Source organism: Marmota monax, unplaced genomic scaffold, assembly GCF_021218885.2.
Source record: "Marmota monax isolate L192 unplaced genomic scaffold, Marmota_monax_Labrador192_F-V1.1 WCK01_AAM20220418_F8-fsc00019, whole genome shotgun sequence".
In the NCBI taxonomy this organism is placed as follows: Eukaryota; Metazoa; Chordata; class Mammalia; order Rodentia; family Sciuridae; genus Marmota; species Marmota monax.
Genome location: NW_026695242.1, coordinates 9,965,968 through 9,980,914, shown reverse-complemented (window position 1 = coordinate 9,980,914; position 14,947 = coordinate 9,965,968). Strand labels below are relative to the sequence as shown.

The window sequence follows — 14,947 nt, the reverse complement described above, 5'->3', positions numbered from 1 at the left end:
ATGTGTTTACAAACTCTTGGTAGGATTGAAGCAGAGGGTACTAACCTATTCTGAGTCCTTTATCAGAAAGTAAGAATTTAGATTTTTGATAAGGGGGACATAGTGTGGTGCCGCAGGGCATGCATGCTGGGATTGAATGCAGGGCATTGTGCATAGTAAATATGCATTTACCACTGAGCTAAACCCCTGTTTCCCAAGAATTTGGATTTTTTTTTTTTTCTTTTTTGGTACTGGGGATTGAAGTCAGGGGCACTCAACCACTGAGCCACATCCCCAGTCCTATTTTGTATTTTATTTTTAAAGACAGGATCTCACTGAGTTGCTTAGCGCCTCGCTTTTGCTGAGGCTAGCTTTGAACTCGCGATCCTCCTGCCTCACCTTCCGAGCCACTGAGATTACAAGCATGCTCCACCGCGCCCAGCCTCAAGACTTTGGATTTCTAAACTTAGTCATTTTATAAAAAATATTAATTTTTTAAAAGTCAGCACATATTGAAGTACAGGGAGTAAAAAATCAAATGTCTGCTTTAAAATAACTCAGGAAATAAAAGATGTTGAAAATAAGTGCAACAAAATCTACAACAGCTCAATGTGGGTGATGAGTATGTGAGTTCATTGTACTATTCTACTTCTGTCTCTTTGAAAATATTTTGAAAAGCTCATCATAGCGGGCTCATGACTACAATCCCCATACCTCTAATCTCAGTGTGATTCTTGAGGCTGAGACAGGAGAATAGCAAGTTTGAAGCCACTCATAGCAATTTAGCTAGGCCTAAACTAATTTAGAGACCCTGTCCCAAAATAAAAAATATAGGCACACACCTGTAATCCCAGTGGCTCAGGAGGCTGAGACAGGAGGATTACAAATTCAAAACCAGCCTCAGCAATGTAGTGAGGCCCTGTCTCAAAACAAAATATACAAAGGGATGGGAATGTGGCTCAGTGGTTAAGATCCCCTGCGTTCACTCTTTGCCACATCTACTGTAAGAATGAAGACCATTCTCAGCATTCAGACTGTCAACATTCTAAAAAATGTCAACATTACTCTGAAGGCACTCACAGTTATTGTGAAGGGCCCAAGAGGAACCCTCTGGAGGGATTTCAGTCATATCCATGTAGACCTCAGCAAAGAAAGAGAGGCTACGGGTTGACAAATGGTGGGGAAATAGAAGGGAACTGGCCACTGTTCGAATGATCTGTGGTCATGTAGAGAACATGATCAGGGTGTTACACTGGGCTTCCGTGACAAGATGAGGTCTATGCTTACGTCCTATTAACGTTGTTATTCAGGAGAGGAGAATGGGTCTCTTATTGAAATCCGAAATTTCTTGGGTGAAAAATACATCCTCAGGGTTCGGATGATGACAGGTGTTGCTTGTTCAGTGTTTCAAGCTCAGAAAGATGAATTAATCTTTGAAGGAAATGACATTGAACTTGTTTCAAATTCCAGCTGCTTTAATTTTGCAAGCCCCAACAGTGAAAAACAAGGATATCAGAAAATTTTGGGATGGCATTTATGTTTCTGAAAATGGAACACTTCAGCAGGCTGATGAATAAGATCTAAGAGTGTTCCAGCCACAGAAACACAGTCCTGGAGTCAATCTGATATTTCAGTGATGCAATAAAAGATCTCTATTAAAAAGGGCTGGAGATATAGCTCAGTGGTAAAGCACCCCTGGGTTCCATCCCTAGTGACATATTTAAGTACAGGGAGTATACTTAATTAAATCACAAAATGCTAGTCAAAGTTTCTATCCCTAGTACACTACCCACAAACACAGATAGTAACAGTTTCTAAAAATTAATGTAAAGGGGCTGGGATTGTGGCCCAGTGGTAGAGCACTTGCCTAGCATGTATGAGGCACTGGGTTTGATCCTCAACCCCACATAAAAAAAATAAAATAAGGTTAAAAAACTAATGTAAAAATCTTTCATGTGCCAAAGCAATATCCAAACAAGAATTGAAAGACTTAATCCCCTGGGTATATCTTGGTTCAATCTTCCCAGGGTTGAGTCCCAATCACTTTAACAGTAGTGACTTGTGTGAATTGGATGGGCTTCCCTATGAGCTAAAAACACTTTCTTTTCTCTCTCTCTCTTTTTTTTTTTTTTTAGCAGGGCGGCAGGAGTACAGGGGATTAAACCCAGGGTGATTAACCACTGAGACACATCCCCAGCCCTTTCTAATTTTTTATTTGTTCTTTTTAGTTATACATGACAGTAGCAGGTATTTTGACATATTACATATACATGGGGTATAACTTCCTATTTTTGTGGTCCCAGCCCTTTTTACATTTTATTTCGAGACAGGGTCTCACCAAATTGCTTAGGGCCTCACAATCCTCCTGAGCCATTGGGATTACAGTGGGCACCACCATGCCCAGCAAAAGCTGTCTTTTTAATCACCAAATCAGTCCACTAAATTCAGGTGGACCAGCTTGTCACATCACACCACAGAGCTTTCAGTTGTATCCTGAGCTGGCCCAAGATTCGATTTTCTTACAATGACAATTGTAATGCTTCTAAACATTTGCATAGCACCTGGAAAATATATAAACACTGAATGGGGAACACACAATGGCTGTGAATATTGCTGAATTATTAATTGGAACATCTGGATCTGGCAATGACTTGGCCAAGGTCATTAACTAAACCAGAATATCTATGCTAGATACTTCACAGGGCTTAATTCAATTGAGAGAATAACTATGAGAAATGTTGGTAAATTTTAAAGCATGCTACTATTTTTTTTTTTTTTAAAGAGAGAGAGAGAGAATTTTTTAATATTTATTTTTTAGTTTTCTGCGGACACAACATCTTTGTATGTGGTGCTGAGGCTCGAACCCGGGCCGCACGCATGCCAGGCGAGCACGCTACCGCTTGAGCCACATCCCCAGCCCAGCATGCTACTATTAATACTGCTGATTTTTAAAATGTAGACATCATAAAGCAACACATATATACTATTACAGTAGAAAGGGGATAAAAAATCAGAAAAGCACCCTTGGAGAAGGTGGCACCTTAAAGTCTTTGGTACTGCATAGAGTTACATAAATGGTAACAGAGGAACAGACATTGTAATACTGACCGACTCTGCCGCAGCACTGGGCCAGGATGCAGTGGAGGGCCTCGCTGTGCCTACAGGCAGGAGTAAATGACAGGCTGCGTGCACAGTGCGAAGGAGGCTTTCTTGAGGTGTTTTATGAGCACATTCCTTTACTTTACAACCAAGGTGACTCTCTTTAGATTCTCTCCCAAGTTCTGGAGATAAGAGGAATGGCCAGCTCCCCCTCCCCATTTCCCTCATTACCACATTCCTTTAGAGAACTTATCTCACTGCACTGCAAGTTTTCCCAGAAACTGGTTCGTGTTTAACCCAACAATAAGAAAAGCCTTCTCTAGATTAATAGTGCTTTTGACCTAGAAATGCACAAAGTGAGGAACCAATGAGACTACTGTTACTGGTGACTGGTAGCCACCTGTTCTGGGCCCTGAGCATGGAGTGGGGCACAGGCACTGTTAGTTCTTTGACGATTTGATCTGAACCTCAAATTTATGCCCCGCCTCCAATTCATAGCACCTTTAAAAAAAATTTTTTTTTTAGTTGTAGATGGACACAATACCTTTATTTTACTTTTTATGTGGTGCTGAAGATCAAACCCAGTGCCTTACACATGCCAGGCAAGCGTTCTACGCTGAGCCACAACTCCAGCCCCTAAATGGTGAGATCTGGAGACCAAGGGAGATCCCAAAATGAAAGGAAACATGGAACTCTTCCCCAGGCTCCTCTTGAAGCTTTACTTCTCAGGCCGTACAAACTTTTATTGAAGCAACCACTTGACTAAACCAAAGAACTTTCTGATCCATTTCACTCCCAGGAACTGAAATCATCTTAGATTCCTTCCTGACTTATATTTTCATGATACGTAACAGCGTCCTCTGCAGTCCTCCCTGTCAGATCAATGATTTGTCTATGATCAGGTCCACTCTGTGCATCCTTCAGGAATCTCTCTATAATCCTAACTCTCCTTGGTTTCTGGATTTGTCAATATTAATAATGTATGACACAGTAAAGTCCATCAGTAAAAAACAATTTATTAAATAAGAATTTCAAAGGTAGAAGCAATAATTTTAAAAATATCTAACATTCATTAAACAAAAACACTCAATAGAAAGAATTTTCCTCCAGAAGATGGATACCCTAAGGCTAAACTCTGTCATCATATATACAATTAATCACTCTGCGGTATCTTTATACAAAAAGGGAAAATTTAATAATGCCCCCAAACAAAGAGGTAAACAAACAGAATAATTGAAAATAGGGACTATACCTTTTTTTGTGAGTGTGATACTGAGGATGGGGAGATTGAACCCCCAGGGGACTATACCACTGAGCCACACCCCCAGCCATTTTTATATTTTGAGACAGGGTCTTGATAAGCTGCCCAAGCTGGCCTTGAACTTGGGATTCTCCTGCCTCAGCCTTCTAAGTTGCTGGGGTTATAGGCATGCATCACTGTGCCCAACTTGCAGATACAATTCTTATGACTGAATCTATAAATCAAATTAGTTTTGAAATTTTAGACTTAAAAATATAAAGCTTAGATCCAAAATTTAATCCATCTTTAAAATTGGTAAAAAAATCTTGTCAATTTTTTTTTTGGGGGGGGGCGTGGTCGGGTACCAGGGATTGAATTTAGGGGCACTTGACCACTGAGCCGCTTCCCAATTTCCCAAGTTGCGCCACCGCGCCCAGCCTCAAACTCTTTATCTAGGTCATACAAAAATGAATTTATCATACCTATAAATTTAGACTTTCCAAAGTTTGGAGCACATCTGTACTGGTAAAAAGGTAGTGCTGGATTTTGTATGGCAATAGAATTTTATGTTAATAAGATTAAAAAAAAAATAGAAAACAAAAATCTGGAACTCTGCACAGAGTACATGTAACTTGCGTTTCCTCCCTTTGGATAAAAGTCATTTTCACAGTTTAACCAAACACAGCCTTTATAGCAAAGCTAAATTATGAATCTTAGACACGAGCCAAGAGACACTGTCCATATATCAAAAAGCAAGGAAAACAGCATTTTATCCTCTTTGAAAATCATCCAAAATGTTACAGAGACTTTCATGTTCTCTTGACGGGAGATCAATGATGTAGGACAAATTAAGGAAGATATACTAAACACAGTATGAAATTGCACAAAAACATTCATGACATTATTTCACATTTTGTGATTTGGTTTACTACAAAGAAATGTCAAGATCTTATGGTATTCTATGGATACTTATACACTGAGGCAATAAGATTTATATATTTTAATCTAAGACTGTAAAATAAGGCAAGGGATGTAGTCAATGGTAGAGTCATTGCCTAACATGCATGAAGCCCAAGTTCAATCGTCAGGAACAAATTATATCCATAAAGTAAAAAATAATGGAATGTGCTGGGCATAGTGGCACATGCCTGTAATCCCAGTGGTTTGGAGGCTGAGGCAGGAGGGTGGTAGGTTCAAAGCCAGCCTCAGTAACAGCGAGGTACTAAGCAATGCTGAGGATTGAACCCAGGGCCTCACGCTTCGAGGCAAGTGCTCTGAGTGGCAACTGAGCTACAACCCCAGCCCCCCCCCCCCCCCCCCCCTTTTTCTTTTTGGTACCAGGGATTAACCACTGAACCACATCCCCAGCGCTTTTTATTTCTTGTTTTAAGACAAGGGCCTTGCTAAGTTGCTGAGTCTGGCCTTAACTTGCAATCCTCCTGTCTTAGCCTCCCTAGTTGCCAGGATTACAGGTGCCACCACACCTGGCTCAGTTTTTTAATGTAATATTTTACCTTGGATTGAAAACAAAGTTATAAATTTGGAGTTGCAGAACCAGAAGGGATAACCCATTTTCCTACACCTGCGATTTGTAGGACAATGGATCACATTCCTTTTTTCTGTTTCTCAATTCAGAAACTATCCCTCTCCATCAACTCATTACTTCACTACTGGCTTACATGACTCCCTGAAAATTGTTCTCTTTCCTTTGCTGAATCAGATCTTTGAAATATGCCCATGGAAAACGTAAGACTCTGAGTCTTAATTTATATAAGGACATAAAGTACTCACAGTAGCACAATTCAATGTGACCATATACATAACAAAAAGGATATTAATTTTTCTGTGTTTAGATAACAAAATAACTTCTCCAAAGGAGGATAGCGCTTCAGTGAGGACACGCAGCCCAGGAGAATCAGTTTATGTTTGGCTCTGGTGATAGCAACATTGAGACGCCGCCAATCTTTCAAGAGTTCACCAAGCTGTCAAATAAATAATTTTAAATTCTTTGAGTTTTCTTACACTGTATGTTTGAGTTTGTTTTGACAAAGAACTTGGCTTATCATGAAGTATTTCCCTACTTTTAAAATATAAATTATAAAAAAGATTTATCAACACAATGACAATTCTAGGCACCTAGAAAAACTTGCCAACCTCAAATATTTTATGTTGTGATATCCTAGGCACATTTTAAAATTATTAATTACAAGTAACAAAAAGGACTAAAGCTATCTCCATTCACTGTAGCAATGTTTATAATAGTAATTAAAATTGTGAAAATAGAGGAGTAAATACAACACGTCTATACATACTGGCAACTACGAAACTGAAAATAAATAAATAAATAAATTAAACCCCTCCTTTGTGTAGTCACATGGAAAGATTTCTAACATATTTTAAGTCGAAAAAGCAAAGTCTGGGGCTGGGGATGTGGCTCAAGCGGTAGCGCGCTCGCCTAGCATGCGTGCGGCCCGGGTTCGATCCTCAGCACCACATACAAAGATGTTGTGTCCGCTGAAAACTAGAAAATAAATATTAAAATTCTTTCTCTCCTAAAATAAATATTAAAATTTAAAAAACAAAAAAAGAAAAAGCAAAGTCTGGAATATTATCTAGAAGACTGCAAAAAAAAACTAAAAAGATGTGAGTATCTCTAATATAAAAACTGAGTAGATAGATGAGCAGTAGAGGAGGAAGGAGATTTTATACATATTTTAAAGACCATAAGAATGTATCAGGTAGTCAAGAAAAATAAAGGGATAAAAATGCAAACAAAAAACAAAATAAAATAAAATCTGTAATTATCTTTAACGTCAAAGAACATAAGGAAGGCTCTGTGTTTAAAATGCCTAGCCATGTGTGGTGGCACACACCTGTAATCCCAGAAACTTGGGAGGCTGAGACAAGAGCATTGCAAGTTCTAGGCCAGCCTGAACAACTTAGTGAGATCCTGTCTCAAAATAAAAAACAAAAAGGCGAGGATAGCTTGATGGTCAAGTGCCACTGGTTCAATGCCCAATGCCCCAAACAAACAACCACAACAACAACAAAAACCCACAAAGCCTCAAACACAATATCCGAGAGGTGAAAGCAATCCAAATGTCCATCCATGGATAAATAAAACATGGTACGTATAGACAAGGGAACACTTAAAAAAGAAAAGAAATACTGATATATGCTACAACATGGATGAACACAAGTGAAATAAGCTAGTCACAAAAAGACAAATACTGTTTGATTTCATTTATACCCAGAAAAGTCAAATTCAGAGACAGAGAGCAGAATGGTGGTTATAGGACTGAAGTGGGGCATAATGGAGAGTTTTTCATGAGTACAGAATTTTAGATCTGCAAAATGTAAAAGTTCTGGAATCTCTTTAACAACAACATGAATATACTTAAGTCTACTGAATTGTGTACCTAAAAATGGTTAAAATGGAGTCAGAAACAGTGGCATACACCTGTGGTCCCAGCTACTCAAGAGACAGAGGCAGGAAGGCCAACTTTAAGGCCAGCCTGGGCAAAGTAGCAAGATCTTGTTTTAAAATATAAAATGAAAAGGGAACTTAGGCACTGTGGTTGTATACTCCCAGGGGATTACAGTCAGGAGGACTGCAAATTCAAGGGTAGCCTCAGCAATTGAGCAAGACCACAAACTGAGTGAGGCCCTAAGCAACTTAGGGAAACCCTGTCTCAAAATTTAAAAAACAAATAGAAAGGGCTGGGGATGCAGCTCATCGGTAAAGCATGCCTGACTTTAATTAATCCCCAGCATTGCTCCTCTCCAAAAAAGATTATAATGGTAAATTTCATTTTTCTTTTTAACCACAATTTTAAAAAGAGAGTGCTAGAGGTGTAGCTCAGTGGTAGAAGACTTGACTAGCACACACAAGGCCCTGGACCCCAAATGAAAAAAATTACAGAAAGAGAGAGAAGACAGAGACTATGACTGATTCCCCAACGAGTCAGTGGCAAATACAATCAACTTACGGTTCCATCCTTATTACTTCTAACAAAAGACACTAGGATGATTCTTTTGTCTCTTCCTTGGTATTTATCTACTGTATTAACTTCGACCATCTTAACAGAAGAATGTTCCAACAAATCGTTGATGATCTTTAATTGCTGCCTATATGGTGCAATGATACCAATATCAGAGGGATTACATCCAGCCTAAACAAAAAAGGACACAGTTTTAAATGAAGAATCCTGACTTTCATTCCTTTGATTTTTAGAGATTTATGAAGGATACTAGATAATGGCTTATGGGCCACTAAAAAGTGCTACCCCACAAAAGAAGAGCACACAGAAAACCCATCCCAGTGTAAAAGTTCCCAATGCCCAATCACATTAACTACAGCACAGAGTGACATGATTAGAATGACAAAACCATCCTAGATGGAAAACCCAAATGTCCTTATTAAAAAACACATCTTGAATTAATTTTCTCCAAATGAAGCAAAAACAATGGGGCTTCAGTCCTTCTATGTTAACAAGAGTTAAAACCAGATCTTAAATTTCCTACAGCCTAATAGTAAGTAGTTCATTACTCTGCTCCTTAATATTGATTAGCCTTAAAAATTCTAAATTACCTTAATAAACACTGAGGTCAGAAAAACTATGAGTTTGGCTTCTGTTATGTTGCTCACACCACCTTTTTCAACTTGTTCTGGTGCTGGAACCTAAGTTAAAAAAAATACGTAGTTCACTTATAATACAGTCTCTAAAGGTCAGAATACTTAAGTGTGCAGGTAGCTTAGAAACTCCACTGCTGGGGTTTGGAGACAGGAGAAATATTGTTGAAGTGAAGGTGGAAAAAAAAATCAATAGAAATGAATATGAGCACTTTTAAAAAGGAACATGAGGGCAACTCAACTTAAACATGCCGTGCAGTTCAGACTAAAATCTCTAGGAAAGCTGACCATACGCTAGGCTTCACGTAATTCACTCTATTACCTTACCTTTTACAGGAATCAAAGGCAGACTAGCAAGTAATTTTCCCAGGGCCTCACAACAGATCCTGACACAAGACTCAAACTTAGACCTGGTTGTAGTATCAGTTTTTACATTTTCTTGTCTCCTTTTATACAAATAATGGAAAAAATAAGGGTGCTAGGCTCTGCCAAACCTGATATAACTCTCTAAGGAATACTTTACATCATCCACATTATTTACCTACATTATCCCTATGCAACCTTGATTATTTTTTATTTCTTAAAAAATATTATTTTAGTTGTAGATGGACATAATACCTTTATTTTATTTATTTTTATGTGGTGCTGAATATAGAACCCAGTACCTCACATGTGCAAGGCAAGTGCTCTACCACTGAGCCCCAGCCCCAGCCCCCATCTCATTTTTTTTTTTATTTTTAAATTTTTGGTATTAGGGATTGAATCAAGAGGTACTTAATCATGGAGCCACATCCCCAGCTCTTTTCATTTTTTATTTTGAATCAGGGTATCACTAAGTTGCTGAGAACCTCATTAAGTTGCTGAGGCTGGCTAGGAACAATCTGACTTAATAACAAGACAAGTATTATTTTGGGGGTGCTGGGGATTAAATCCAGGACCCCACACATGCTGAAATAGTGTTGTATCACTGAGCCACACCCTGGCCCAAAAGACAATTATTTTAGAGGAGTATGCATATACATAACTGGTAATTATACTTTTATTTGAACTTCCAACTCAATGTTGAGAAGCATTATATAAAACAAGGTAGGTAGGCATGTAGCTCAGCAGCAGAGCACTTGCCCAGCACCTGGTTCCAATCACCAACACTGCAAAAATAAATAAATAAGTGAATAAATAAAACAAGCCAGGTGTGGCGGCACACACCTGTAATCCTAGCAGTTCAGGAGGCTGATGCAGGAGGATCAAAAGTTCAAAGACAGACTCAGCAACTTAGTAAGGCCCTGAGCAACTTGGCGAGACCCTATCTCAAAATAAAAAGGGCTAGGGATGTGTTTTATTGGTTAAGTGCCTCTGGGTTCAATCCTCTCCCACAAAATGATTAATTTTGACATCTATCAACCCCCAAAATAAATCTCCTCCTCCAAATATTGGGCTATAGAAAGAAAAAACTCTGTGTTGAAGTGGGAGAAGTACACATCAGTTTTGCCTTTCTACTGATAAGGTCCAGTGAAATGTATACTAATAGAAACTGAGAAATTTAAATAACAGAACAAAAGCAGTAAAACTAAAGAAAAAAATATTTTTTACCTTTTCTGTATTAAGAAAACAAACAGGATTGTTTGGCTCAAATACTCCAATCAGCCAAGGATTATCAGAATAATCAGCGTAGAATTCCAATTCCAACTTTACATCTTTAAAGTGAGGTAGGTTTATCACTGCATTGGCCACTTTGTCTGATCCACACTCCAGCTTTCCATCATAGGTCAGCTTGTTACTTAGGGACATAATTTTACTAAGAGAATTGCAAAACACAAACTTAAGTTCTGGTACATGAACATGTGTACATTAAAAAACATTTATTGCTGACACTGTTATAAATACCTGTTCATTCTGTACTGCACAGTTAACTGTACAACAGCATTTTGATTCTTCTCCAGCCTCTTGAATAAGCTTTCACTCATGCCAAGAGCACTGTCAAAAATAAATAAATAAATAAAATTCAGGCTTATCATTGTAGTAATATTGTCCCTTAAAAAGAATCCAGTTTTGGGGCTGGGATTGTGGCTCAGTGGTAGAGCGCTCGCCTAGCACGTGCGAGGCCCTGGGTTCGATCCTCAGCACCACATAAAAATAAAATAAAGGTAGTATGTCCAACTATGACCAAAAAAATAAATATTAAAAAAAATAAAAAGAATCCAGTTTAAAATTAAAATTTAAAGCTGGCCATGATGTTGCACATCTGTAACCCCAGTAGCTCAGGAGGCTGAGGCAGGAGGTTTGCAAGTTCAAAGGCTAACCTCAGCAAATCAGTGAGGCCCTCAGCAACTTAGTGAGACCCTGTCACTAAATAAAAATAAAAAGGGTTGGGGATGTGGCTCAGTGGTTAAATGCCCCTGGGTTCACACCCTGCGCCCAGACACCAACAAATAAATAAGTAAATAAATAAATGAAATGTAAAGATAGGGATGCTAGTGTGAGCCTATAGTCCCCAGGTACTTGGGAAGCCAAGGCCAGAGGAAGTTGAGCCCAGAAGTTAAGAGGCCAGCCTGGACAACCCAGAGAAAGCCTAACTCTATTACATCAAAATATAACAAAACTTAAATACCTGCCTACCTTGCTTCTGGGTTTAGCACCAGGGGAGGAAGCTGCTGATGATCCCCCACCAACACGAATCTCTGAGCAAAAAAAAGTGGCCCCAGGCAAACTGGTTGGCTAATTTGAGATGCTTCATCCACAATACAAAAATCAAAGGTTCTACGGGAAAATATTGGATGGCTTATTCCCATGCATGTTGTTGCAACTATAAGCTGAAAACAAATGAAGAAAATAGATTAGTCATTTAGTATATGAAAGAAATACAGTTTGGTTTTTCCCATTTTTGAAATTAAAAGATCAAAACCAATTTTTGGCCCCTGTAGCAAAAATTCTCCAATATTATTTAATTCTAAAGCATTTATAGCATGTAAAAGTTGGTTTTAATTTTTTTCTACAAAAAAAAAATCAAGTAAATTTTTTCAAACATAAGCATTATCACGCTTAGATGTTTCTAAATGCAAATCTGAAACATTAAAGAGGCAAGAAGTTAGTTAATTTCTTTAAAAATGTCCACGAGGTTTCCTTATTCTTCCCACAAAGTACTTCCAAAAACCTAGACCAGAAATGTAGCTCAGTGAAAAAGCACCTGCCTCACAGGTGCAAGGCCCTATATTTGATCCTCAGCACTGAAAATAAAAACAAAAGAAACAAACAGAGGGGGGGAAAAAACCCACAACCACAGCCCCAGCCCCCCTAGTGCCAGGAAAGGCTGAGTGGGAAGCCTAGACTGCAGCCCTCCAAGCTGTAACAAGGCACCCTAATAACCATTGGGTGGTACTGGAGGCCAAGCAGGGGATCAGGCCATCATTCATCTCCGCAATGTCAATAGAGAGCACATGGAAAGCCAAACTTCCAAGACCACTCACCCCAAAGTGTTCTGGGAAGTTTGGCTTCCCATGGAGGTGGGAGGTGGGGGGTGTGGGCAGGGAGACTGCACTTCACTCCCACTTAAGTAATGAGGCGGCACAACTTCTTCTCCTACCAGAGCAGCAGAGAGCAAGCCAACTCATACAGCTCTCTTCAGTAACACAATGTCAACATGCTCAAGTTTCAATCAAAACGCACTCATTATAACTAGAACGAGGAAAATCTCAAATTAAATGAAAAAAATAGGAAGACTCAGCAAAGAAACAGACAATAAAGAAACAAATGGAAATTTTAGAACTGAAAATACAGTAAGTGAAACCAGGCAGAGTGGTGCTCGCTTGAAATCTCAGCAGCTTAGGAAGCTGAGGCTAGAGGATCTCAAGTTCAAAGACAGACTCAAAAACCTACTAAGACCCTCTCTTAAAATAAAAAATTTTTAAATGAAGAGAACTGGTTTCCAGTTGACTTATCATCCTAAAAGAATTGATAAAGTTAGAAAGGATATAATAAAAAAGAAAATCGGGAACATCTAGAGGGAGCAAAACACACAGTAAGCAAAACTACAGATAAAAACAACAGGCTTTTCAAATTTATGTTCAATTGTTGAATCAAAACTTATAATTATCTAATCAAGTTCTCAAATTAAATTAAGATAATTACATTATAAGCAGAAGAGGGAAGTAAAGGGTCTCCAACTTCATCTGAACTGTCAAAATGACATCACTAAATTATGATATTTTATATATATATATATATATATATATATATATATATTATAATGCCTTAAAAAAAAATCACTGAAAGTTATTCAAAGAGATACTCCTCAAAATACAACAGATCAAGACGGGTTTGGCGGTGCACTCCTGTAATCCCAGCGGCTTGGGAGGCTGAGGCAGGAGGATCACAAGTGCAAAGCCAGCCTCAGCAAAAGCAAGGCACTAAGCAACTCAGTGAGACCTTGTCTCTAAATAAATTACAAAATAGGGCTGGGGATGTGGCTCACTGGTCAAGTGCCCCTGAGTTCAATCCCCGGTACAAAAACAAAACAAAACAAAAAAAACAACTATAGATCAGGGCTAGGGATGTAGCTTAATGGTAGAGCACTTGCCTTACATGTGCAAAGCCCTGGGTTCAACGCTAGTACCACAGGAAAAAAACCATAAAACAAAGATAAAAAATAAATAAATAAAAAAGTCTGAAAGGTTAATGGTTTGTTTTTTTGGTGAGTTTAAAAATGGCCTAGGGAGGACTGTGCTCAGTGGTAGAGCATTTGCCTAGCATACAAAAAGCCCTAGACTCAATCCCCAGGACTGGGGGGAAAACTACAGCTACGTCAAAATGAAAATGGGGCAGGGCACAGTGGAGCAGGCCTGTAATCAAGCCAGCCTCAGCAATTTAGTTAGGCCCTGCCTCCAAATAAAAATTTTAAAAAGGGCTAGGGACGGACTGGGGATGTGGCTTAAGTGGTAGCGTGCTCGCCTAGCATGCATGAGGCACTGGGTTCGATTCTCAGCACCACATATAAATAAATAAAGGTCTATTGACAACTAAAAAATATTTTTTAAAAAAGTGAACTTAAAAAACAAAGAGAGATACTGGCAGAATGGCTGGGCACTACATCTATAATCCCAGAGGCTTGTGGAAGCTGAGGGAGGAGGACTGAGAGTTCAATCCAGTCTCAGCAATTTATCAAGGCCCTTAACTTAGCAAGATCCTGTCTCAAAATGAAAAAATAAAAAGGCTGGGGGTGTGGCTCAGTGGTTAAGTGCCCCTGGATTTAATTCCTGGTACAAAAAAAAAAAAAAAAGCGAGATTGGCAAAACATGATCTAGCTATCTACAAAGGACTCACTTCAAAACAATAATACAGGCATGTTAAGAGCAAATGGAGGGCTGGGGATGTGGCTCAAGTGGTTGAGCGCTCACCTGGCATGCGTGCGGCCAGGGTTCAATCCTCAGCACCACATACAAACAAAGATGTTGTGTCCGCGAAAACTAAAACATAAATAAATATTAAAAAATTCTCTCTCTCTCTTAAAAACAAAAAGAGCAAATGGATATATAATTAATTAGAATAGATTTTTAAAATTAAAAAAAAGGGGGGGGCTGGGGATGTGGCTCAAGCGGTAACGCGCTCGCCTGGCATGCGCGGGGTGCTGGGTTCGATCCTCAGCACCACATAAAAATAAAATAAAGATGTTGTGTCCACCGAAAACTAAAAAATAAATATTAATTTTTATATGTTGTCTGCCCAGCATTTGCATGCATATTTAACTTCTCACTATAAAATAAATATACAGACCAATAAATAAATAAATAAATAAATATTTAAAATTTCTCTCTCTTAAAAAAAAAAAAAAAAGAGCCAATGGATGGTAATGGGGTTCAAGTAGTAAAATATTTACCTAGCATAAGCAATGCCTTGGATCCAATCTCCATCACCAAAAAAAAAAAAAAGAAAAAGAAAAAGAAAAAAGAATCAAATAAATGGAGTATTTTTTTTTTTTTAAGAGCGAGAGGGGGAGAGAGAGA

At 38.6% G+C, this 14,947-nt stretch overlaps 1 protein-coding gene and 1 pseudogene across 1 annotated transcript in view; one reads left to right on the top strand and one right to left on the bottom strand.

Annotated features, from left to right (window-relative positions):
- Window positions 1-988: 988 nt before the first annotated feature.
- Window positions 989-1,571, top strand: LOC124076010 (large ribosomal subunit protein uL6-like; annotated as a pseudogene).
- Window positions 1,572-4,073: 2,502 nt separating this feature from the next.
- Window positions 4,074-14,947, bottom strand: part of Dna2 (DNA replication helicase/nuclease 2) — a 39,522-nt gene continuing 28,648 nt past the window's right edge. Inside the window, exons 15-21 of the mRNA XM_046419829.2 lie at window positions 11,568-11,761; window positions 10,836-10,925; window positions 10,542-10,746; window positions 8,910-8,999; window positions 8,308-8,490; window positions 6,154-6,300; window positions 4,074-5,156 (exon numbers count right to left, since the gene is read on the bottom strand). Of these exons, the coding sequence (XP_046275785.2) occupies window positions 5,088-5,156; window positions 6,154-6,300; window positions 8,308-8,490; window positions 8,910-8,999; window positions 10,542-10,746; window positions 10,836-10,925; window positions 11,568-11,761 (978 nt within the window). The 3' untranslated portion in view covers window positions 4,074-5,087. The remainder of the gene's footprint in view (window positions 5,157-6,153; window positions 6,301-8,307; window positions 8,491-8,909; window positions 9,000-10,541; window positions 10,747-10,835; window positions 10,926-11,567; window positions 11,762-14,947) is intronic.